Source organism: Panthera tigris, chromosome A2 (assembly GCF_018350195.1).
Source record: "Panthera tigris isolate Pti1 chromosome A2, P.tigris_Pti1_mat1.1, whole genome shotgun sequence".
Classification (NCBI taxonomy): domain Eukaryota; kingdom Metazoa; phylum Chordata; class Mammalia; order Carnivora; family Felidae; genus Panthera; species Panthera tigris.
This window is the reverse complement of record NC_056661.1, coordinates 154,546,937-154,572,612: the sequence shown is the minus strand read 5'-3', so window position 1 is coordinate 154,572,612 and position 25,676 is coordinate 154,546,937. Positions and strand designations below refer to the sequence as shown.

The following is a 25,676-nucleotide window of genomic DNA, read 5'->3' as shown; positions in this document are numbered from 1 at the left end:
TTTAAAATGTATATAAAAGTACAAAGAGGGGCATCTGGGTGGTTCAGTCAGTTAAGCATCTGATTCTTTTTTTATTTTGTCTTAATGTTTGTTTATTTTTGAGAGCGAGAGCGAGAGCGAGCAAGCACACAAGCAGGGGAGGGGCAGAGAGACAGGGAGACAGAATCTGAAGCAGGCTCCAGGCTCTGAGCTGTCAGCACAGAGCCCCATGTGGGGCTCAAACCCATGAACTATGAGATCATGACCTGGGCCGAAGTCAGACACTTAACCGACTGAGCCACCCAGGTGCCCCACTTTTTATTTTTTTAATGTTTAGTTTTGAGAGACAGAGAGGGACAGACAGACAGAGTGCAAGTGGGTGAGGGGCAGAGAGAGGGAGACACAGAATCCGAAGCAGGCTCCAGGCTCTAGGCTCTGAGCTATTGTGGGGCTCGAACCCATGGCCTGTGAGATCATGACCTGAGCCAAAGTCAGATGCTTAACCGACTGAGCCACCCAGGCATCCCCGATTCTTTTTTTGTTTGTTTGTTTTTTTAATGTTTATCTATTTTTGAGAGAGGCCAAGTGTGTGTGTGTCCCTTTTGATCTATAGATAGATCTTTTATTTTTAATTTCAGGAACGTTTCCTCCTGTAAGAAAATATTCCACTTTTCCATTCCATTTTTTTCCTTCTTTATGCACTGGTTAGGCATATGTCTTCTCTGCATTGTCCTCCGTATGTATCATTTTATCATTTTGATGATTGTTTTAATAATTCTGTAATGCTAGAGCTGTTCTCTAAGTTGTCTTCATTATTCACTATGGTTGTCTGAGTCCTGACTTCAGCTCAGGTCATGATCTCACGGTTCGTGAGTTCAAGCCCCGCGTCAGGCTCTGCGCTGACAGTGTGACCTGTGCTCACTCGTTCTCTCTCTCTCTCTCTCTCTCAAAAAAATTAAACTTAAAAAAATAAATAAAATATTCATTATTCAGTGTGGTTGAGCATTTAGCGTGTTGTTGTTCACTGGTAAGTTCACTTGGTAAGTTCACTGGTGAAACTGTGGTTCTGTTATTGAGAATCCCCTTGCCCGTTTTCCTCCGTGGCTCCTGGCTTTGCCTTCTAGGAGATTTTGTACCCATTTTCCGCCACAATCACTTCTGAAGCAGGCATGGGGGAACGTGATCTCCCTGAGGCTGCACACCTAGAGAGCACATTTCTTGCTGGTGTAGGTTGGTGGGTGTAGTGGTTTCTTTAAGGGTGGAGCAGTCACAGCCTTTTATAGGCCAGCCACATGACAATACAGATCCCTCAAAATCCGAATAGGCTTCTGGTCTGTTTGCTTCTAGTGGGTCCCAAATTAAAGTATCTGTGGCGAAAGATTCTTTTGGGTCTTAGTTTTTAAGTCAGTGGACTGTAGACTGGTTACTGTTGTCTGTTCTTGGCCTATCCATCTTTTTCTCATTTAAATGGCAACTACCGTAAATACATACGTAAATACATACACACACACACACACACACACACACACACACACACACACATATATATAAAATATGACGCTACCTTGAGGCCGTACCTTAAATCTGATCTTTGCAAATGGGTCTGTCTCCCATGACTCTACTCTTAACTGGAGAGTTTGATAAAAGCTTTGAAGGAAATTCTTATCTCCTGGTTTTGGGGTACAAAAGCGGTTGGCTTTTCTAGTCCCATGGGATCTCAAAGAGTTGGAGCCTCAACTAACTTATATTGCAGAACTCAGAACACACTGTCCCTTGGGCTGTATTTCTTTCCATTTTGGCCTGCAAAGTGGCCAGTTCTTGCCTGTCTTCATCTTACTCTTGTAGCAGCTCACTGCAAATGAGAAGCAATCAACGTTTGATTTCTAAGTGCTTCCCCTGGAGGTACAAGTTCACATGACACGGGGCCTGTCCAAGTTACTGAAGTTCTAGCAGGTTTTTGCTACAGGGGGACAAGGGTTACCAGCTTTCTAGTCTACAACACCTACTTCCTTACCACCTTCCCGTGCCGGCTGCGAATTCAAATGCCACAGTGTCTTGTCTGACACCGCAGCAACTCATTTCTGGGCACCACTTTCCGCTTTATCTAGAGCACAGGCTACGTTGCTACAACAAAGAGACCCAAAATCTAGTGACTCAAAGGAGATAGCTTTTCTAGCACAGCAGTCCTGGAGGGGGAGAGGCAGTCCCGTGTACTAGATGGCTCTGTTCCGCTGGGTCATCCTGGGACCCAAGTCTTTCTGTGTCCTATGCTCCTGTCTCCTAGAGTATTGTCCTCATCTGCATGATAGAGGAGGACTCACCATTACCAGGTCATGTTCAAGCCTCCAAGAAGAGGAAGAACTCAGGAATCCCCCAAGTTAAACACATCACTTCTGCTTACGTGCCATTGGCCAGTTCATTCCTAGCCACACCTAACAGCAAGAGAGTCTGGGAAGTGTGGTCCTTGACTAGGTGACTCTGTAATGCGCTACAATCAGAAAGTTCTATTATTCAGGGAAGAAGAGAGTGGCAGTCTCTACTACTGGCATAAAATGAAAAGTCTTATCCCAGTTCCAATATTCATCCAATAATCCCAGCAATTACTGTTAATTTCTCTTCTATCTTTCCAAAATGTGTGTGTGTGCACAAATACAAATATATGTTCTTTTTTCCCCTCCTTTTCATGCAAAAAGTATCAGGTTGTACATGTTGTTTTACACCTTACCTTTTTCAATGAACAATATATCCAAGGAGATATCAGTACAGAAAGTTTATCGTTTCTCACCATTGTATTATATGCCTTGTCTAGAAGAACCGTGCTTTATCAAGTCTCTGATTGACGGACATTTGGTCATTTCCACTCTTTTGTTGTTACAAATAATGCGGCACTGAATACCTATGTGCAAATATCATTTCACATATGAACAGAATATGTGTACAGTAAATTTCCAGAAATGAAATTGGTGGTTCAAGGGGTAGCGGTATTTGTAATTTTAATAGATTCTGTCCAGTTGTTTTCCATAAAGATTGTACAATTTTGCCCACCCAGCAGTAATGCAGGAGAATGCAGTTTCCTCACAACATTGCCAACACAAAAATAAAACTTTGAGGTTTTTGGCATTCTGTAGGGTAAGACACCATGCATGAGCATGGTTTTAATTTGCATTTTTCTTAGGAATGAGATTGAGCACCTTTATATTTATTTGAGTCACTTGTTTTCCCTCTTCTGTGAACCATTTCTAGCCTTTGCTCAGTTCTGTTTTTTGTTTTTTTTGGTTGTTGACCTTATTAATTTCCAGGAGATCTTTGTATAGTAGGGACATTTGTTCTTTGCACTATAAATTATTTTTCCACTTTGTCATTCATCTTTTAGCATTACCTTTTGTCATGCAGATATCTTTCTTGATTGAATTCATTAATCTTTTCATGGCTTCTAGATTTTGAGTCACAGCTAGGAAGGTTTTCCAGCTTGCTGATTACAGAGGGCTTGAGGTGACATGAAAGGGAGGGACTTGCGTGACAGTGTGAGGGGGAGAGGAGCATGTGAGGCAGGTGCAGGTCCGGGCACGGGGCTGTTAGTCTAAATTAACTAGACTTGGTTTCTGAAAACACCGAATCTGTGTTTTCTGTCCATTCTTACTTCTTGTACCCAAACTTATTTATTAGATTTCCTCCGTAGACCTGGGCTTCAGTATCTCTCTAGCTAGTCCTTTCTGTGACTAGTTCTTATTAATCAGAAGATACTGGAGAACTGTCTTATAATTTAAAAACTAAATTAGAAAAAGGGGAGCGTTCTAGCATAAAACAGGCTTATAAACATGTTAGTTACCATATCTCTGGACCCTCCTTCGATCATGATTCAAACAACCAACTGTAAAATATTTTGGGGACAGTTGGTATAATTTGAATGTGGACTGGCTATTATTTTGCATTCGGGCTTTGTTACTGATTTTGTTAGGCAAGATAATGGCATGGTGTTCAAGCTGTGTTTTAAATACACTTTATCAATTAGAGATGCACACCAAAGTGTTTATGGGTAAAATATTATGATAAGGGATTTTCTTTAAAGCATTCGAGAAAAAGTGGTGTGGGGGCAGGGATACGGTGTAGATGTAACCAAACTGATAAAATATTGATCATTGTTGAAGCTAAATGTTGGATAATGGGGCTTATTATTCTTTTTTCTACTTTTTGTAGAAGTTTAAAATTTTCCATAATGAAAAGTTTAAAAGGATGAAACATAAAATTATCACATACTTATTGTAGAAGACTGAAAAATAGAACAAAAAAAAAAAAACAAAACCCCAACTATGATCCCACTAGCCAGCCCTGTCTGCTGTGAACATAGCCTTCTGGTCTTTTCCCTGTATAAATATATACATACACAATTTAAAAAAATATATATCAAAGTCATTCAGCATCTAAAATTTCTAACTTCATACATTAACCTTTCTGTGAATGTCGCTCATAATAGTTCTCAACATCATGGTGATTTCAAAGCCTCTCAGTATGTAGACGTATCATGGTTTATTTAACTGTATCCCTGTTATTAGGCTTTTGACTTGTTTCTTATTTTTTGCCACTGTAAACATGAGCAGCACTGTAGGTAAATGATCGTTCGTATCCAGATATGGTTGTTTAGGTCACCTTCCCAGAAATGGAATTACTGGGTTAGACAGTATATGCAGTGTACAATTTGATACAGATTGCAAGTGACCACTCAGAAGGCTGGTACCATTCTATACCCACACCAGCAGTAAAAAAAAAAAAAAAATGCCTATTTTTCTGTACTTGCAAAGCCAGAAGCCAGACTGGGTCAGACCAGCAGTGAATACACCAGAGTGAGGAAGGGTACCTATCCCGCAGAGGCATCTCGGACTCTGACGCTGGCCACTTCATTGCTGGGTATGTAGGGGAAGCCAGGATTAGCTGCAGTGGGCATCTTTGTGGTCACATGAGCTTATGTTATGTCCGTGAAGGGGCTTGGGCTTAAGGAGAACCCCAGCGTCTCTGGTCCTGCAGGGGAGCCCTCGACTTAGCCTAGAAGCCTGAGGCTTCAGATCAGTAGTATCTATTGTGCCGTCATTCTCTAGTTTTTACAATGTCCTATGTTTTGGACACTTTCCCTAGATGACTTGGCCTGCCTTTCAGTGTGGTACTATGCGTCCTGAGAGGCAAGATCACCCAGAAACTCACCCCTTGCACGTCTTTGAAGCTCACCATCCCTTCCAGCTCTCAACCTTGCTACAGTACCTTTGGGGTTATCTTGGTACTGAGGCTTGATAATCAGTGTTGTTTATGGCAAAATCTCAAATTTTGAGTTCAAATTTTGTGTGTGTTCAAATTTTGACGCTTTCATACAACACTTGTTTAACATTTATCCAGAACTGCCAATTTATATTCCTATCCGTCCTCATATTCTGTCTTCCATATTAGTGCCTTGTTCCGTTCCATCAGTCAGTGATATCTTAGGCTGTCAGAGGACAGGGTCCTGAAACTAGCTTTTTGTCAAGGGACTCTAGCTTAGTGAGCTTTTTCTTTAGAAACTCAGTTCAAATATAGCATTTAAGGCAGTCAAACAGAAAAGACGCTGAGCAGCAAACCAAGAACTTAGAAAATGAAAAATTATCATAGCAGTTACCCCCAGCCCCCTTTAGTGCAGAAAATAGAGTATTGAGAATACAGTAAACTGATTCTCATTGTTCTTTCAGGGAAATTACATCCCAGTGAAAACACTTTTGAACTTAATCATTTTTGAGTTATTTTGTATTAAGCAAATTTTCATCAGTTTGACACATGTCCTTGAAGAGTATCTGGAATCTGCCATCTTCTTAGAATTAAACACAATTTAGCCACCACGGGGTTCCCATCAAGCACATGAGTAGGAGTGAAAAAAGGATTATAGGCACCCACTCCTCATGGTCATTTATTGTTATATCACATGACTTCCTTCTTGTGCAAAGCTTAAAACAAGGTATAGGAACCCCCAAATTAGCCTGCACTCTAAGAGGAACTTATCTTAGTAGTGTGTGTGTGTGTGTGTGTGTGTATTTAATTTTAGAGAGAGTAGGGGAGGGGCAGAGAGAATCCTGAGCAGGCTCCAAGCTCAGCATGGAGTCCAGTGCAGGGCTCGATCCCACAACCCTGGGATTGTGATCTGAGCCTAAATCAGGAGTCGGATGCTCAACAGACTGAACCACCCAGGAGCCCCTGTAATAATTTTTTTAAATGTAGTTGATTTTTTTTAATGTTTATTTTTTTGAGAGAGGGAGGGAGGGAGGGGAAGGGGCAGAGAGAGAGGGAGACATAGAATCTGAAGCTGGCTCCAAGCCCTGAGCTGTGAGCACAGAGCCCAGTGTGGGGCTTGAACTCACGAACAGCGAGATTATGATGTCGGATGCTTAACCAAACTGAGCCACCCAGGCGCCCCTACTTGATGTTGATTTTTTTTTTCTTCTTAAAAGGTGAATTTGCCTGTAGATCTCTTCCAGGGCTGGGCCTGAATTTGCCCCATTTACCCAGTGTTTTGAGCCCTCACTGTGCACCTGCCTAGATGCTGCCGGGTCGCTGGGGAGGAAGGAACCTAATGTTTGTGAATGACTGAAATGTGGCACAAGGCATATGAGGCTCTCTTCCTGCTTTATTTCATTTAGCCCTCAAAATAGTGTTGAGTTGGCACTAGTACCTCTCTTCGAGGGAGAGGGGGCAAACAGCGGATTTTAAAAAGCGTAGTAACTTCCCGGAGATCACCCAGTGCAGAGTGACAGCTGTCACCTTGGCATCAGAAGCTGGAAGTCATTCTGGAGAAGAGACCGTTTGAGGGCAGCTGGCTCCCAGTTGGAGTAGGAAGATCCTGACTCTGAGCAGTTTGAGGAGGTCTGAGGTCTGAGCTTGGAGGAGGCCAACAGCGATGGACTGGGGCAGTGGGGGGGGGTTCCCTGTTTTAGTCATCGTTGCTCCAGGGGCCAACCATAGTTTGTATGCTGAGTCTCTCTCACTGCAGTATGATGGAGATTGTAGGGCGCCAAGAAGATAAGACTAAAACGGCTTTACTGCCTTTTATTCCTCCCTATATTTGTTTCCTAAGGTGGTCGTAGCAAAGAACCCAAATCTAGGGGACTGAGAACAAGAGAAACCCTCCCACAGCTCTGGAGGCCGGCAGTCCGAGGTCAGGTGTCCGCAGGGTCGATTCCTTCTGGGGCCGTGAGGGAGAGTCTGCTCCTTGCCTCTCTCCTAGCTTCTGGTGGTTTGCTGGTGATCTTTGGTCTTCCTGGGCTTCTAGATGCGTCTCTCCCGATGTCTGCCTTTATTTTCATGTGGCGTTCTCCTTGTGTATGTCAGCCATGTCCAAACTTCTTCCTTTTGGTAAGATCAGCAGTCATATTGGCTTGGGACCCACCACAATTACTTCACTTCAACTTGACTCTGTAAAGACTCTTGTCTCCAGAGAGGGTCACATTCTTAGGTACTGGGAGTTAGGACTCCAGCTGATCTTGTTTTTGGTGGGGTTGGAGGGGGACAGTTGGACCCATAACACCCCTATCAAACATAGTGCCCACAGCACTCCTGCGCTTGACTCGAAGGCAGGATTCTCCATTGTCCAAATGGCCAAGGGCTTCACTGAGGCTTTCTTGGTCTTGCGGTCGGTTGACAGGGTTCCCCACAGCCCAGTCTCTGTGGGCCTGAGCAGGTGGGGTGGGAAAATAAGAGATTCTGAGTTTTTCCTTCCTTCCTTCCTTCCTTCCTTCCTTCCTTCCTTCCTTCCTTCCTTTTTCTTTCTTTCTTTCTTTCTTTCTTTCTTTCTTTCTTTCTTTCTTTCTTTCTTTCTTTCTTTCTTTCTTTCTTTAAATAATTTTATTACTTGATGCAGAAAGTCTGAGGCCTGGTGACATCCAATTATTGTTTTCCCTCATTTGAGACGTTGAGGGGTAAGTTCCCTCTGAGTCTTCTATAACGAAGCAAACAAGCATGGTTTCTCAGCAGAGAGCAGCTGTAAGCAGGGGATTTGTGGCCTTCCACGTTGTCCCTTGGCTCAGCCTTCCCTGGGAGGCGCCACACCCTCTTCAGCACACCTTGCTGGAGAACAATAAACATTAGTCACGGTCTGTACATTCTGTCGGTTTCCCTCGAGGAGGCGTGTGTCCCATGGTGTCAGGGAGAAGCAGATCCCACTTGAGGATCTTCTGTAACCCCCGAGGGGGCATTCTGGGCAACCTCGAAATGAGGGTCTTTTTGGTTTATCGCTTCGTCCCCAAGGGTTCCAGCCCTTGGGGCAGGGCGACCGAGGGGCATTGCCGGGGCCAGAGCTGTTCTCACTGTGTGTGTGTGTGTGTGTGTGTGTGTGTTTGCAGACACCAGCTGGAGACGCCAGGACATTACTCTCATCTGGCTGCGTTCTATGAGGACAAGAAAGGGGTGCTCCATGCCGGTCCGGGGAGAGGCGGCAGCCTGCCCCCTGTCTACTGGCTGCCTTCCATCCACCGATACATGTACCCTGAGATGAAGGTGAGGCTGGCCAGGCGCTCGCGTGGGCCTGGGCTCGTGTCTGCTACAGTGGTTGTTGATTATTTTTTTGATTCATAAGGAATTTATGTCTTGGGCTTATGCCCAGAGTCTGATTTTGATGGAATAGTTTTCTGACGTAAGCATTTGGGTTCTTTGAAAACCCATATGCTTTCCAGACATTTCTAGAACCATGGTGCAAAGCCATATAGGATGATAGGGCAGGCCAGTTGTGGTAGATTCCTAGCAGAGAAGAAGTGGATTTGTTTCTGCTGTTTGCTTTAGATATTTAAAGCCAGACGTTGGAGTCGAAAAGATGAAAGATGAAGAATTTGATGAACATATGTTGTATTTCGTAGTTACCATATTACTTTTTTTTTTTTTTTTTTTAAGATTTTATTTTTGGGACACCTGGGCGGCTCAGTCGGTTAGGCATTCGACGTTGACTCAGGTCATGATCTCACCAGTCATGGGTTCAGGCCCCACATCAGGCTCTCCATTGACAGCTCAGAGCCTGGAGCTGCTTCGGATTCTGTGTCTCCCTCTCTCTGTGCCCCTCCCCCTGCTCGCTCTCTCTCTCTCTCTCTCTCAAAAGTAAATAAATATTAAAAAAAAAAAAAAAAGATTTTATTTTTTAGTACTCTCTACACCCTCCATGGGGCTCAAATTTACAACCCAATATCAAGAGTCGCGTGTTCTACCAGCTGAGCCAGCCAGGCTCCCTGTAGTTACCACATTCTTGATATGACTTTGCGATGCACTTTTTCTGAAGCACTTAGCTTGTGTACTAGAATATGTTCACTTACAGTTGACAAGTGTGAGGCGTTGGTAGGGTACAGAGATGACTGTGAACATGAAGCTCCTCCTTCTCCCTCCCCTGTAGGTGGCCACAAGGTACTTCAGGAGAAACCTAGGGCTCCCCGGTAGAGAAATTACGCCAGGGCTTTAAGGGTAAACTCTGGAAAGGCATCTTGGAAGAAGGGTTAGTCCCTGAAGTATTTGGCCAGGTGAGAAGTGAGGGAGGCTAGTTCCAGACTGAGGGAACAGGCCAGTGGGGGCCGTCACCTTCTCAGCCCCTCCTGTGAGGCTGGCTTTCTGCCAGCTATTTATCTATACCTGTTGCAGCATATTTTGTTTTATTTTTAACTTTAATTTTAATTTAATTTTAATGTTTGTTTATTTTTGAAAGAGAATGTGAGCAGGGGAGGGGCAGAGAGAGAGAGGGGGGCTGACACAGAACCTGAAGCAGGCTCCAGGCTCTGAGTTGTCAGCACAGAGCCCAACGCGAGGCACGAACTCACAAAACGGTGAGATCATGACCTGAGCCAAAGTCAGACGCTTAACTGACCAGGCTGCCCAGGCGCCTCTATTGCGGCATATTTTAAAGTAAATGATTGTTTACTCTCTGTTTCCAGATAAGCCAGTTGTGGTCTGTAAAGGTCCAGTGACTTACCTAGGGCCTTACAGCTAGTAGGAGATAGAGCCAGGACTTAAACACAGGACTGGTGCCAGAGTCAGTGCCAGCTGCTTAGCCCACCACCTTTGTGAAGGGATAGGTGTGAAAAGGCACAAGCAGGTTCATGGAGCATGAGCAGGCCACAGGCATGCCTGAGATCCCGCGGGTTCGGCTCCAGGCCATGCAGGAAAGCGAAAGCCGCAGTAAAGTGAGTCAGATGAAATTTCTGGTTGCCCAGTGCATTCACAAGTTATGTTTATACCGTGCTGTAGTTTATTAAGTATGCAATAGCACCATGCCTAAAAAACAATGCACATCCCTTAATTAAACCATACTTTATTGCTAAAAAATGCTAACCATCATCTGTGCTTTCAATGAGTCATAATCACTGATCACAGTTGACCATGACAAAAAAAAAAATAATGAAAAACTTGAAATATGGTGAGAATTACTAAAATGTGACCCAGAGATGTGACATGAGCAAATGCCATTGGAAAATGGCACCAATAGGCTGGCTCGATGCAAGGTTGCCACAGACTTTGATTTTATAAAAAAAAAAAAAAATATGCAGTCTGCAAAGCCTGATAAAGTGAAGTGCAATAAAACGAGGTCTTCCTGTAGCTGGACTGGGACGGATTCCTATGTCCACTGAGCAGGAGAGAAGAGAGTGGAAAAATAGATTGGAATCAAACGGTAGAGAACATTAAACACTAGACCATGGAATGTGAACCCTATTAAGTACCAGTTAGGGTCTCGTCAGGAAAACACAAACTATGTTAGATATTCCAGGCTACTTCCATACAGGGAATCCGTGATCTAGGCACTGGAAGACTGAAGGAGCAAAAAGGGAGCAAGGTAATACAGATACTTCTAACTGGAGACGGCTACCACCTTATATTAGTTATCGCCGCATTAAAAATTACCCCCAGATTCACGGTTTGAAATAGTACAAATGTATTATCTCACAGGGTCTGTGAACTAGGAATTCAGGCATGTTTTGGCTGGGTCCTCTGCTTCATGGTCTCCCGTGACACCACGGGCAGGGTATCGGCCAGGGTTGGGGGCTTGTCTGAAGGCTTGACTGGGGCGGGGGCAGTATCACTTCTGGGCTCATGTGACTGTTGGAGGATTGGTTTCCTTGAAGGCTAGTGGACCAAGGCCCTCAGTACCTCCGCCTCTTTGTTGTCCTCAGTCCATAGCCAGGTGGGTCTCTCCAACACGGTGGCTTGCTTCATCAAAGGCAGCTAGTGAAAACAAAAGGGAAATCAGAATCCTTTGTAACCTAATTATAGAAGTGACAGCCCTGCAATGTTGCCATATTCTGTTGGTCAAAGCAAGTTACTCAAGAGGAAGAGGGGATTACGTACGGCTGTAAATACCAAGAGGTGGGGATTACTCAGGGCCCTCTTCCGGACTGCCTGTCACACCCTCACGGGGCTGGGGTAACTGGAGAGGTGATGTTATCAAAACCGTGGCAACCTGAGGAGGAGTCCTACACAGCCTGTGCTCAGGTGTCCTAGGCACTGTGCACCTGCTGTTGCCGGACCCTCTGGGGGGTCTGGCTCAGCTGGAGCTGCGGCTGCTGGGAGAAGCTGGAGGTTAGAATCAGACGCGTCCTCTGCTGCTGGCAAAATACCAGCATGAGTGAGAAAGCGGAGAGCTCCCTCTCCCTGCCTTCTGCCTTCCAGTCCCCAGTCATTGCCTCCCGTGGAAGAACTTAACTGGAAGCCAGCTGCCATGGGAGTCCAGGGAACATAGTTTAAGGATTTCCCCACCCCATGGCATGCCCTGAGAGGCAATAATCAAGAAATGGTCAGAGGGTCATTAGGGCGTTCTGGGTCTGTATTGACTGAACCCCGCTCTTTTTCTCACCATTCCAAACTCTGACCCAGCTTTTGCTCTGAGTCCAGTTGCTGCTGGGCTATCTTGAAACCTAAGCAAGGTGACCTGGGTCACCAGCATCTGACCTGGGTGTCCCCAGATTCCTCTCCCTAACAGGCCACAAAGGAGGCACAGAGGACAGAAAGTAAAATCGCCAGCTGCTTTTCTCTAGTGAGGGCTGCTCATTAACATGCCTACCAAACTCTAGTTGATGTGATGTGGGAAGAAGTGTACTTTGTTGGTTGCAGATGGAGATGTGACTCGTCTTCCAAATTTGTTAGGGGGTGCCTGGGTGGCTCATTTGGTTAAGCGTCCAGCTCTTGGTTTCGGCTCAGGTCATGATCTCACAGTTCGTGGGTTCAAGCCCCACATCGGGCTCTCTGCTGACAGTATGGAGCCTGCTTGGGATTCTGTCTCCCTCTCTCTCTGCCCTTTCCCTGCTCGCTCGCTCGCTCTGTCTCTCTCTCTCTAACATAAATACATAAAAACATTAAAAAAAATCAAAATCAATTTGTTAGTACCTATTGAAAATACAAGTACCCTTTGTGTTAGCAATCCCACCCCTTAGGATCTGCCCTATATTTATAACCCAACAGAATATAATGATGTCTGTATAAGAATGTTTAAGTCAGCATCGTGTAGAGCGGTGGAGAATTAGAATGCCCCATATATTATACAGCCATTATAAATAATGAATTAGAGCATACATAGTTGACGTTCAAGGTTTACCAGCAAGTGTTTTTGTGTGAGAATAGCAAAGTATGGAAAACCGTTTGTGATACGATCATATGTTTCGTAAAAATAGTCACAGCCTCAGGTGCAGAAATGATAGATACACATACGTGCATATATAAACATGAGGCGGTGTTTGGGTGTATATACTAGGTTATTAATATATGTATTACCTGGGGATGAGATAAGGTATGGAGGGATGGTGCTTACATATGTAAAACAGGAAAGGACCAGGGAAAAAATGGCAGCACTGAAACAATAATATATATGATATGACTCCACTGGCTGTTTATGGACTATCACATATAGGTACATATAAAGAAATTTGTCTGTAAGCTATTGAAACACCATATTTTGTCCCCACAAGTTAAAAGAACACCATACATGTATAGTTAAGTGAATTTTTACAGAGTGAACACATGTATGAAGAACATGTAAAGTCGGGGTCAGATCTAAGGCCGTTGCAGAGTCAACACTAACTGGCAAGGGAGGAAGGACGGCCAGAGGCCGCTCGGAGGGGTCCAGCAGTGGCTGGTAGAGGCCCCTCCTTGGGAAGTGGACAAGTGGGGAGAGAGAGAAGGGAGCAGACGGAGTCCCTGGGCGGGGGCACAGGAGAGGCGAGGGACAGAGAGAGCCCAGGCGTTGCCAGCACAAGCCAGGGAAAGAGTTCCTTGTAAAAGCTGCAGCAGAACGAGGCCCAGAAGGGAGAGGTGGATTTTAAGAGGAGAAACGTCTGTTGTGTCGTGTGGTCGGACAGGGTCAGGTCGAGAGGGGTGCGTGTTCTCTGCCGCGGCCTCCAGAAGAGGGTGGCTCTTCCTCATCGTGGCCACTTCCCGCATCGCCCTGGTGCAGCCCAGGCCCAGCGCCTCAGCTACTGGCAGTTGTGTCCTATCTCCGGGCCTTGGCACGCGCTGGTCCCGCCACCAAGAACGCCCTCCCTCCAGTTACCCTTCATGTCAAAGATGAGACACGCTGCCTCCAGGAAGTCTTCCCTGCCTCTCTAGAATCAGTCTCTCCTGTGCACTCCTGCAGCCCTGCCCTCTCCCATTTCGGCTCTCAGGCTGGGATTGGCTCACGTGTGCACCTGCTTCTTCTAGTAGTCTCCAGGCTATATGGGGGCAGGGGCTGGGCCTTGCCATTCATTGTTGGGCTGAGACTAAACAGTGTTTGTGCAAAGTATGTGAGAACTATTTCTTGTGTGTGTGCGTCCATGCATTCATGAATGAATGAATAAGATCAGAATTCAGGATTGGTCATTTATTCTGGGATCCTGGGGCCCAGGACACATTTGGACAAAATGCTGGCAGGCCTTCCCAGTGCTTGGGGCTTGGGGCCTGAGGATCAGCGGAGGGGAGCTGGGAGGGACCTGAACAGGCCTGGGCTCCCTTTCCTCTATAGTTGCCTTTGTTTCTTTCTTATTTAAATTCAAGTTAGTTAACATACAGTGTAGTTTTGGTTTCAGGGGTAGAACTCCGTGATTCATCACTTACACATAATACCCAGTGCTCATCAGAACAAGTGGCCTCCTTAACACCCATCCCCATCTAGCCCATCCCCCCACCCACCTCCCCTCCAGCAACCCTCAGTTTGTTCTCTGTAGTTAAGAGTCTCATGGTTTGCCTCCCTCTCTGTTGTCTTATTTTTGCTTCCCTTTCTCTATGTTCATTTGCTTTGTTTTTTAAATTCCATGTATGAGTGAAATCATATGATATTTGTCTTTCTCTGACTTATTTCACTTAGCATAATACACTCTAGCTTCATGCATGTCATAGCAAATGGCAAGATTTCATTCTTTTTGATTGTGGAGTAGTATTCGGTGTGTGTGTGTGTGTGTGTGTGTGTGTATTACATCTTCTTTATCCATTTATCAGTTGATGGACATATGGGCTCTTTCTGTAGTTCAGCTACCGTTGATAGCACACTGCTGTAAGTATTGAGGTGCATGTGCCCCTTTGAATCAGCATTTTGGTATCCTTTGGATAAATACCTAGTAGTGAATGTTGGGTCGTTACCTTTGGACTTTTGTGAAAGATTGTGATTGTAGGAATCTGACCAGATGCAGTGGCTCGGCGCCTCTGCCCCTGGAGATCTGGGAGAGGGGTAGGCACAGGAGCAGGACAGGGACCCTCAGCGGAGGGCAGCCTTTCTGCCCACTCGGGACAACTGAGAGGCAGTGGTGCTGGGGTGCTGCCTGGGAAAGGGAGGCTCTGGTGCTGCGTGTCTCAAGGTCTCCTAGCCAGCAGGCCCAGCACTCTGCCTTGGTGTGGGTACCGCTCCTCTGAAGTGCTCTCACCGGCGCCCCCCAGGGGTGGTGAACGATACTGCTTCTGACACTTGTGCTTGGAAGTGACGCTGCGCATTTATTTGTTGCATCGGCTCCTGTGTATTTCATGTGTTTTCTCTCATAATCCTGGAGAGCCATGTGAGGGATGGGATGGCCTCCCCGTTTCGCATGCGGAAAGTGAACCGGAAAGGTTGGCTACTTTCTCAAGGCCTTCCCTTACTAAATGGCAGAGCCGGGTTGGAATTCAGCTTTTCTGAGGTCAGAGCTTCTGGGGTATTCCTGGCTCAGGGCTCCTAGAAGCAGTCTGCAGGGGCCGATAGGCTCTTGCAGTTATCGAGAAGGAAGAGGCTGGACCCGACGACGTGCAGTGGTGGTCAGGCCGGGGAGGGGGCAGGGGGCGTGGGTCTTCCTGCCTGCACAACCCCTCACCTCACACGGCAGCGGGCCCCTGAGTACTTGGGGAGCTGATATGAGACCGTTGGCTCGTCACTGTACTCCTTCCAGGGCTCAATCATGGTTTCGAGTTGGATGTTCTCATTGAGAGGTACTGTCATTTCAGAGACTTTTCTGACTCTTCAAAAGTTAGGTTCAGCCTTGTGTCCTCTGTGCCTCTCTCTCCTGAGTACTTAATGATCCCTAAACTCAGACCTCACTGTATCAGGGGAGCTGTTGCAGTATCGAAACCCAGCATAAAGGTGAGACTTTAGAGGGAAAAATACCATCTTGTGTGGAAGTAACCGTCCCTTAATGCATCTGTTGGTTGTACTTTGTGATGTCTGTGGTGCAGGGGTGTGGGGAGTGGTTAGCACACATCTGCACGGGACGTTTTTCACATTTTTTAACAAGCTCTTCTCCTCTCCTTTATTTTTTCAGATCACTCACCCAGCCGGCTGCATGTCTCAGTTTATCAAGTTCTTTGGAGAACAGATCCTCATCCTTTGGAAATTTGCCTTACTTCGAAAGCGCATTTTGATATTTTCTCCCCCTCCTGTGGGCGTTGTATGTTATAGAGGTAACTAAACACCAAGGTTGGGTGTTGTGTCGTGAGTTTCTCGGGGCAGAAACTGCTCGAGTCTTTGCGTTGTTGACCGAGTTCAGAAATGTTGGGGCTGCCCCAGGAGGGTCCCAGGTTTTCAGCCTGGGAATGCCAGGGCCGGACTTGCATTCTAGAATGTGGGCTCTGGCGGCCGTGAAGAAGGTTGGTTGGGGGACGCATCCGTGGTCTAGTAAGAGGTAGGTGGCGAGAGGAGATGGGGATCCTGATACAGTAAAGAGGAAAACTTGGCAAGAGTTGGTGTGTGATTGGGTTGGAAGGTTCTGATGTGTGTGAGGTAATGGAGGAGGGGTCCAGGATGACGAGGATGGGGGGGCCACCAGATGAGGGTCCAGGAGGAGTAGGGGGTGGAATGACAGCACTGGCTTTGAATACGGTGCGTGTCTGCTGTGAGGCCTCCGTGAGGTGGACACAGGCGCTGGTGCGGGTGGGTCAGGACTTGGGGGGAAAGCGAGGCCTGCGTGTGGAGTGCCAGTGACCGCGGGACGGATGGCGTCACCCGGGAAGAGCGCGAGTGCAGGGAGGTGATGCGGGCACAGGAGGTGGAGCAGTAAAGGTGGAGGACAGAGGAGACTTCGGTGGGGCCATCAGAAGCAGGGAGGGAGCCGGGAGAAACAGGGGTTATCGCAGGCGGGGGTTCGGAGATGGGGGAAGGTCAGCAGTGCCAGAGTCTAAGCGGGACGCGGTGAGCTGCGCACTGGAAGCTGGAGGGGGTGAGGCACCGTTGGCGCGACTGGAGGTCCGGTTCCGCTGTGGGACCCGAGAGGCTCGTGCCCCCGCCCCACCCCTCAGAATGCCAGAGCCTCCTGTGACTCCGGTGCCGGGACGGCGCAGAGCCAAGCCCTCCGCGGCGTCCTCGGAGGCTGACTGCTCCGAGGCGGGCGGGCCACACTCCTCTCTCACCTCCCCTGTCCCACAGTGTACTGCTGCTGCTGCCTGGCCAACGTCTCCCTGCCTGGCATCGGGGGCGCCATTCCTGAGTCCAAGCCTTTCTTCTACGTGAACGTGGCCGACATCGAGAGCCTGGAGGTAGAGGTGTCCTATGTGGCCTGTGAGTACGGGGCCCTCCCTGCACCCCGCCCGCACATCCTTGCCCCGGCTCCCCGGGCCGGCTCTGCCAGAAGCCAGGCTCTGGCCTTCCAGCTCGCTCCCCGGGGGCCCCTTCTCCTCTCCTCGCAGTGCGGGGCTCCCGGACCCCTTGTTTCCCCGGTGGGGTCGGGCTGGTGCCTCTCAGCGATGGCCTCCGGGTTCCCATACCCTGAGCTTGGCTGTCACAGGCACCACGGAGAAGATTTTCGAGGAGAAGCGGGAACTGTACGACGTCTACGTGGATAACCAGAATGTGAAGACGCACCACGGCCACCTGCAGCCCTTGCTGAGGATCAACAGCGCCGACCGGGAGAAGTACCGGCGGCTCAACGAGCAGAGGTAGCGGGAGCCGGTCCCTGCACGTGCGTGCCCACGCGGGGTGGCGGGCGCGGCCAAGGCCAGCACACCCTGAGAGAGACGGCCCCGGGGCACTGCCCTTCTCAGTTCAGCCGGGCCGGCCGACTGCCCGGGAGATGGGGGACGAAGGGGAGCCTGGGGCGGACGAAGCCGGGCTCCTGGCGTGTTGGCCTGATACGCGGGCGGCGAGCGTGTGGAGGTGACCTCTGGCTGATGGGCTCGGAACCGGGGAGGCCCAGGGAAGAGCGCGAGCACCTGGCGAGCACAGTGTTGGCAGCTTGCCTCTGCGTCATCTCCCGCAGTTCTCAGGAGTTTGGTTACCCCGTAAAGTAAACGGCACCCCCTGGTACCGGTGGCGAAATAAATACCATCACCATCCCTATCCCTGTTTTAGGGGCAGTTACGAAAGACTGCCACTTGCCTGAGGTCACCCAGGGGCAGAGCTGGCCCTGGACCCTGGGGGCTTTGGCTCCAAGGCCCGTTGATTCCCTTCCGGTCTCCCTGCTTTCGGACCGGGGGCAGGGGCCGCCCGCCCCGTGCAGGTGCCTGACCCACGACCTGGCCGATGTCCGGGGTTCTGTGACGGCACCGGAGTGTGACGGGGGCCTCCTTCACCACAGGCAGATGCTGCTGTACTCCCAGGAGCTGGAAGACGACTACACCCCCTGTGAGGAGGACCTCTTTGTGCTGTAAGTCAGCCCGGGCAGTGGTCGTGGGGCTTCCCGGGATCCCTGAGCGCTCGCCGCCTTGGGCCTCGACCCCTCCCGTGTCATGCTTGGCAGGCCAGGGATGGCCTTTATCGCTGCCGGGTACACTGAGAGCTGGGCTCTGTGTAGAGTCCACCTTATGCCCTAAATGCCACTGGGGGACACCCAGCGGACAGGGAAGAGAAAAACGGAAGTCCTGATGTTTTGTCTTTCCGTTGAGCGTGTGCATCCAGATGTCCACTGCCCAGAAGCGTCTGCCCTGCAGGGTGCGGGGGCTTCTCATCCGTTGCTTCGCTCGAATAAAGAGTTCCTTGCGTTCAGTGTTACGGGACGATCAGAAATGTTAACTTTTGAACCTAATGAAATCCCCTGCCCCCAGATATGTTGGTTCGTGGTTGGGGGCAGGAGCCATAGTCTTCATACCTTACAGCATTTATGTAACTTCTGAGCAGCTTGTGAAACAGCGCTCGGCAGGGCGAACAGAACTGTGATTGGAACGGAAACCAACTATCCTGGCTTCCTGTCTGGACTTCCTTCCCCGGGCCCCGGGGTCGGGGTGAGGAACATGGCACTTGCAGCGAGAACCATCTCTGGCTTGGATGTTGAGAACTTAATGTGGACATTTCAACAGAGGTGTAGTTCTTGGATTCTACTAAAGCGTACCTCCCCACCCATGCACGATGCTGAGAGGTACAAGTTTTCGGAAATGAGCCAGGAGGCTCGTCAGGGTCTGATGCATTCCACTGCACCTGAAATTCACGAGCAGTTAGAACTTCTTTGGGCACTTAGATGCCTTGGTGGAACCTGAGAGCCCCTTGGAATAGATCTGAAAAGTCTAGACAGTTCACGCCTTTTCTGAACATGGCTCATAAATTTACGTGGCACCATAAATCGGTGACACGTAAATCACACTCTTGTGTATAATACCCCGCCCCCCCGACACACAAAAAAAGTAACCAAAGGAAAAGAAATACGCGAGGATGGTGGGGAGCTAGGGCAGTATTGGTGCCTACAGTGGGGCTCCACGGCCCCTTGGCCTTTCACTCCCAGTCGTGGTGGCTACAAGACATCCCCGTGCCTGCCCCAGCCCCGAGCCCCACCTCTTCCTTGTGGACGGCCAGCCACAGCCTGGCGTGCTCTGTGGTGGCTCTCAGGCTGGAGAGCCTCTCAGGGCCCTGCTCTGTCCCCGCTAAGGCTCGTCCGTGCTGCTGGCCCCAGTGACCTGTCCGGGGCTTTGAAGGTGAATTTTAGTTTCTCACGTTAAGTCTTGACCTCAGAGCTGGATCATCAGGATTTTTTTAGGGTTTTGTCTTTTCTTTCTCTTCCCCTTCTGACTAAGCAGAACAAAGAACACAGTGTATGTAGTAACCTTCCATAGGAAAGTTTGTTTTTGGCAGGCAGGCCAAAAGTCCCCAAGTTTGGGGACTTTGCAGGTCATGCCATGATTAATGCCAGCGGTTTCTTTGCTAAAGTTGGTGTCACTTTAGTAACCCTTGAACTTTGGTCCTAATTTTCTTATTTTTTAGAGATCATTCTGATTTTTGAAAGCATTTAAAAGCATATTAAAGCAATGTAGTTTTGGTTCCCCATGTGTGGATTATTTGGTGACCCTTTTTTTTTTTCTGCCCTCCCTTCCGTGTGTCTTATCTTGTGAACACAGGTTTTTCCTAGAGCAGAACAACCGGATATTTCAGACTCTGTTGGAGGTGTCCGCCAGTCAAGACAAAACTCTGACCGCTGAGCACGCCCGGGGCATGGGTCTAGACCCCCAAGGGGACCGGAGCTTTCTGATGGACCTGCTGGAGGCCTATGGCATCGACGTCATGTTGGTCATTGACAACCCCTGCTGCCCATAGGAAGAGTGAGTCCAGACCGGTGAGCCGCTCCTCATGTGGGGAGTTCACACTGGGCCCCCAAGGACCTCCTTTTTTATTAAGTTGACACAAAGGAATATGGTTTATACTTCCCAACAAATGTGATTTTTTGCAATCTCCTTTCTCCCTTCCTTCCTAGTGGTAAGATGAGACCACCTTGGTTTTGTGCCCTGCCCTGGTGCCATGTTGGAATGGACCACTTTCTCCCAGAGCTACTGCCTGGGTTTTGTCATAGGCGTCATCCGAGTGGCTTCTCTTGTGTCCTGGTCGAGTGACTTGAGGGGATGTGGTGAAGGCCATGTGTCACTGGGAGCGGGCTGAGCTTGGAAACACTGGGGTGGGCTGTTCAGAAAGTCTCCAGGAGTTCGTCCCTTGCAGTATTCTGTCCAGGGTGGCCTTGTACGTGCATCTCCTCAAGGTGGAAGCTAGAGCTCATGACCTTTCGAGGTGTTTTATCAGTTCCGGGAGTCCAGTGTTGGGATCAGATCCCTTTTCCTGTTCGCTGGGGCAAATCTGTCTTCTCTGTTCACGTGAGTGGAGACCTCAAAGAGGAACAAGAGGATGTTTCCGTCACAAAGCATGAGCGTCTCTAAGGACAGAATGACAAGAAGAGGTTTCTTACCAGCCAGCTGGAAAGTAAAATTGTAGCCTGAAGCGTTGAAACTTTCCTCAGAGTAAATTAACGGTGGCCACTCAACGTAAAACTCCTCCTTTCTCTGGATCCCGCTCCTTCAGGGATGGCCCTGGAGCTTGCAAGCAAATTCATTTTACAATTGAGCTTCCTTTAAGGGCTAACTATGCTCTTAGAGCAATGTTTGTTCCCACCAAAGGTAGAGCAGTTGGGGTTCAAAGAGGATAGAGCAGAAGATGTTTCTCTGAGAGTTCTCTGGACATATCACCAGCAGAGCCTCGGGATCAAAACAGAGATTCACTGGATTCCATATTCCAGCAAGGATCCGGAGTTGGTTACTCAGAGTTTGAAGCATGGAACAAGACTGTGTACCAGTCTGGGGCCCTCACAAACAGATTTCTTGCCAGCAGAGTTGACAGTCCTTGAGCTAAGCAGTTGGGGCCAGAGACAGAACACGTTTGTTGGAGAGCAAATTTGATAGTGCCTTCACCTAGAGAAGTGGTTGGAACCCCCGAGCGTCAGTGATGAGTTTACCTGTGTCCCTGTGACATGTTTTGGTGTGGGACGGCTCCTGTGGGTCCCTGCCTGTTCTCTTTGGCTGTGCATTCCAGGAATGCCAACTTAGGTGAGACCGTAGGTATTTGAAGCCAGCTCCTGTGAGTAGAGGTTAGGGCTTTTTTTGGCCATAGTTTAGGATTTTGACTTGGGCTCCTGGGTTGTTGGTGACTTTCTTCCCTCTCGATCTTCTTGCCTGGCTCTGTTACTGGAATAGCCATCCGTGTGTCCATGTCTGTGACCAGGTTCCAGCCAGGCTACTACACACAGCAGAGAAATGACTTTCAAGTGGATGGCACACAAGTCTTACAGCTTTTCAGGGCTCACTGCTTTACTCAAAAATATTTTCACTGTAGTTCCATGATAGGGGATTCACGACTAAAGAAATTCACATGTAAAAATGCAAATACGTATTGATTAATCAAAGTAGGTTCTTTTATGTAAATATATAAATAAGTTTGGGCATTGAAATGTAAACTGTACAACTAATACACTTTTCTCCTCTGCAGTGTGGATTTAGCCATTTCAGTAACATAGATGTTTACAAAAAAAGCCTCGCCGCCTCTTTCCTTGAAGAGCAACCTTCTCTTGTCTCTGGGGAAGGAGCAGCCTTTCGGACTTGGGTCAAGTCATGGTGACTTTTAGTGCTATCTGAAGGCTCAAGGTTTTCTAAGTTAGGGGGATGGTCGATCGGAAGCAGGAAAGGTCGGATTCTCTTGGTGGACGCAGGCCCCCTTCCTCTGGAATTGAGGGGTTTGTTGGAAAGGACTATCTTAAAGCACGTCCGTCCCCGCGCCCTTGTGCATGCAACCACTTGTGTTTCTGTGGAATTGTAACTCCAAGCTCATAAGTGCTCATGTAAAGGTCGTAAGGTGAAAATAAGGTTTCTGTTCTTTCCTTTGCGTGGCGGGTCGGGGTTCTGGGTTCCCTTTAGCTGCAGACTCTTCCAGGCGGTTGTCTGGCGGCTATGGGCCGCCCCCTCACCCTCGGGCAGGGGGCTGGGGGCTGGGCACGGAGGGGAATAATACGAGTGAGCCTGGGCTCAGCTGACCCCAGGACAGAACTGCTCCCCCTCCTGCCCTGTATTCCCTCTGTGAGGAGACCCAGCCGTCCTTCCCTTGCCAGTGTCATTATCAGCCAGAAGCCCAGCACAGCACCTCTGGCTGACTGAGCAACATGCCCCGTCGCTCTGTAGTCAGTCATACGGAGGTCCCCTTTGGAAGACTTGCTCTGTCCCCCACCCCTGCTTCCATCCCCCTGTCCTCTCCCCAGTGTCTCCAGTTAGCGGCTGCCCCTTCTCTACAAGGGGAACCGGAGAGTGAGGTACCCGGCAGGGCTCCCTGCAGTTACAGAAGCTAGAAGCCACGTGGACCAGCTTTTCTGTCACTGTTGAACTATTTCCTTAAAACCCTTCTGCTTTCGGTCAGAAGACACTGGTCAACGTTCTTCTTCACCGCCTCGTAGATCGATAAGCTCTGGAGGGCGGGGATGGTTACCACCGACCCTTGGGGCAGAGCTGGAAGCCTAGGTGGGGTGGCTGGACCCGTGGTAGCCTTCTGCCCTCCTGTGCTGTTGAACCTCACCCCCTCCCCTGCCTCCTCTCAGCTGGCTGGGTCCTTCTGAGAACTTTCAGCCTGGTCTAATGCCATGCTATGAGCCATGTGGTCACCTGGAAACGTTGCTGACCTGAGACACCTGGGCTGCTGCCGCCGTTGAATCAAGGCAGAAAAAACCAGGTGGCAGGACTCCTTGTGGGACCAAGAACCCAGGCCTGGGGTTTACTGACGTCCCGCCAAATGCGACAAAGGCCCATTTAGGTGGATTTTTCCAATTCTGCAGGCTCGGCAGATGGTAATAGTCAGCCATGGGGAGAATGTCTGGTTGCCCTCTGGCTTAGGCTTCTTTCTTCAGGAGTCAGAAACGGTAGGATTTATCTCCTATGAGAGCAAAAAGGGTGGGCCAATTTGTGTAGAATTAACTATGGCTTTAGACAAGCACGAAGCACTCCTTAAGCCCGGTGTCTGTTCCAGTATCATTGTGCCACCTGGGGCCTTGCACGGTCCTCCGGCAGCCAGGACGGCCGTGAGTCAGAAGGCTCTCGCCTCCCACAGCCGCCATCCGGCATGGCACCTCTTCTACTCGGCCGGGGAGGGGTGCCGAATTCATTGGTAATGATAGAAATAACTTGGCCCAGAATTTGCATCTATAGCTTCCCTTGTTTTGCTCCTTGTGAAAATCAAGATGGGAAATTGAAGTGTAGCACAGGGCACAGATCATTCTAAATACCACCTGTGAAGACTCATTTATCAGTGTAACTCCCTGATATTTTAACCGGAAGATAAAAGTAAAGAGAAATCCGAGCTGAATCGCTGTTTTTCATTCCGGTGGCTACGAGGACGAACTTGCTATTCGTCTTGATCCACTGAAAGCCCTTCCAACACAGTAAAAAGATGAGATGATTCACCTTTAAACCGAGGCCTTCAGGGAAGCTTTTGTAAAGGGCAGTCATGAATTAACGTTTTAATGGTAGGACAGCAACCCTCTGAGAAGAGGCAGGGACCTCAGGGACCTTTTTTTTTTCCCCCTGAAACTGCATAGCCCAGGGAATGGATTGAGATGTTTTCTCCAGTCCCCGTACAGATCATACTTGGAAAGGTAAAGGAGCAGGAGGGCGTCGAATAAAATTGTAAGACAACGTTCAGCTTGACACTGAACTTTCCTTTGTAGGATGCCAGTTCTGAAATAGGCAGGAAAGTCAACATGGGGACCAACACGTCATGCGGGGGCTTTCACCTCCCTGTCCAGTTCCTCACTAGTGGGCTCAGGATCTGAGGTCCAGCCCCAGGGTCTTCCCGCACTTCGTGCCCTGCGGTGAGGCTCCTCCAGGGCCGGGGGGCTTACCTCCGCTGGCCCCCACCTGCCCCTTCTTGTTTCAGGAAGACCCTTCTCTGATTTCAGGTAGGGGAAGAGAAGGGGTCAAGGGCTCCTCTTACCCCTGAGTCCGTGGGTTTCGAAGATTCCATCTGATGACTAATATACCTCTGTTCCCAGGAGCTGCTAGGGCACTGAGTGTTGGGAGAAAGGCTAACTGTGAATTAAGTTACTGTTTTTCTTATGAGAAATGGGAGTTTATTTTTATGTCGATATTATTATGTGATGAATTAAGTGTGCAGATGTGGAAACGGAAGAAAATCTCAAAACTAGAATCCTGGAAGAAACAAGTTTTGTAACTTGGAAGCAACTGAAACCTCAAAGAAGTGTCATTATTCGTCTTTGAGCGTGAATAAGGACACTGTGCTGGGAGCCTTAGCCACGCTCTCTGGGAGGTGAACGGGAGGGTCTTCGAGAGGATGGCACGGGCAGCGACCTCAAGGGAAACTCTTGCTTCACGTGAGGAGGCCGATCAGCAGGCCTCTTCCTGAAGCCACGTGGTCTTCTGCCTGGCACTTTCTCTCTGGAGCCGGAAGACGGGGGCAGTTGGGTAAAACTCATTTAGAAAGGAAGTAAGAATTTTCTAGTGATTACAAACAATGATGGGGGGCCGGGGGGAAGCCCTCTTTAGAGTTATTCCAGAAGCTCAGCATAGGATGGGCTTTTAGCAGTAACGTAATCTAAATTCAGAAAATTTATTTACTTACCGTAGTGTAAGGATAGGTGTGAATTACGTTGGCTTTGGAAGGCGTGTTTAGACTAACGATACATTTAGTCTGCTTTCTAAAGACAGCTGGGGAATGCAGGGGTAGAGTAGGGCAGGGCCTTAGAAATTAGCCAGGGAGGATCCACAAAATGAAAAATCCCCAGAGAGGTCATAGAGTTAGCTGGTTGCAAATAGATTTCATTGATGTTGGAGTGAAAACCTCCTTAGGCCAAATGAAGCGAAGATAAAAAGTGTTCAAAAACTTGGAAGGCGGCCTCAGGAATAGTTTGACTCGAGTGCCCACAAAGACCATAATGAGGAAAGGTATGAATTCTGTGCTGTTGAGCAGTCCAGCTAGGACACTTCAGGGGTACAGAGTAGAGGAAAAGAAAATCAACCTCCTTATTTACCCAAGCTTGTTGGCTGAATTTTTTTTTTTTTTTATAGGTCTGGGAAGTCAACCTTTTCTGAAAAAGGAATGGTTGTAGCCTTGGAAAAATGGTTTTCCTATTTCTCCCAAGTTAGGATTAACATAGCCTCCCTGTCGCCTTAAATGTCAAACCCCTATTTTAATACCCCAGCATAAGAGTTCTAGCAATAAGAGACACTGAATCTATTTTTGTTTAAATTCTTGACCTCATAGTATGAAGCTAGTAAGACAGTTGATAAATTTCACCCTGAATACTAGTCGCATAGGTACGTTCTTCTGTTTTGATGGTAATGATTTTAATGCTCTAAAGAAAGCTGGTGTTAATCCTGAAGCTATGAGGAGTGAATGTTTCTTTAATGATTGTTTTGTGGTACAAATAACATCTGTGTATATCATATCTGTATATATCGGAACCAAGTTGTGTGCAGAGAGGTTGATATAACTATATTTACAGAAAACAATTTTTACAATTAAAATTCACATTTTAACATGAACGTGTGCGTTTCAG

At 48.3% G+C, this 25,676-nt stretch overlaps 1 protein-coding gene across 8 annotated transcripts in view; it reads left to right on the top strand.

The window, feature by feature from the left end:
• The window catches only part of DENND11 (DENN domain containing 11), a 45,599-nt gene that overhangs the window by 18,130 nt on the left and 1,793 nt on the right, over positions 1 to 25,676 (top strand). For 3 of the 8 annotated variants that reach the window (XR_006213359.1, XM_042973818.1, XM_042973829.1), the window contains exons 4-9: positions 8,331 to 8,484; positions 15,708 to 15,846; positions 16,808 to 16,939; positions 17,166 to 17,316; positions 17,955 to 18,023; positions 19,702 to 19,916. Coding sequence is in view for 6 of the 8 variants with exons in the window: in XM_042973818.1 (XP_042829752.1) it covers positions 8,331 to 8,484; positions 15,708 to 15,846; positions 16,808 to 16,939; positions 17,166 to 17,316; positions 17,955 to 18,023; positions 19,702 to 19,897 (841 nt within the window). In the remaining 2 variants the exon portion in view is untranslated. Of the gene's footprint in view, positions 1 to 8,330; positions 8,485 to 15,707; positions 15,847 to 16,807; positions 16,940 to 17,165; positions 17,317 to 17,954; positions 18,024 to 19,701; positions 25,671 to 25,676 lie in introns of those variants that run through there. The other 5 variants (XR_006213358.1, XM_042973805.1, XM_042973822.1 and 2 more) reach the window with 5 other exon arrangements.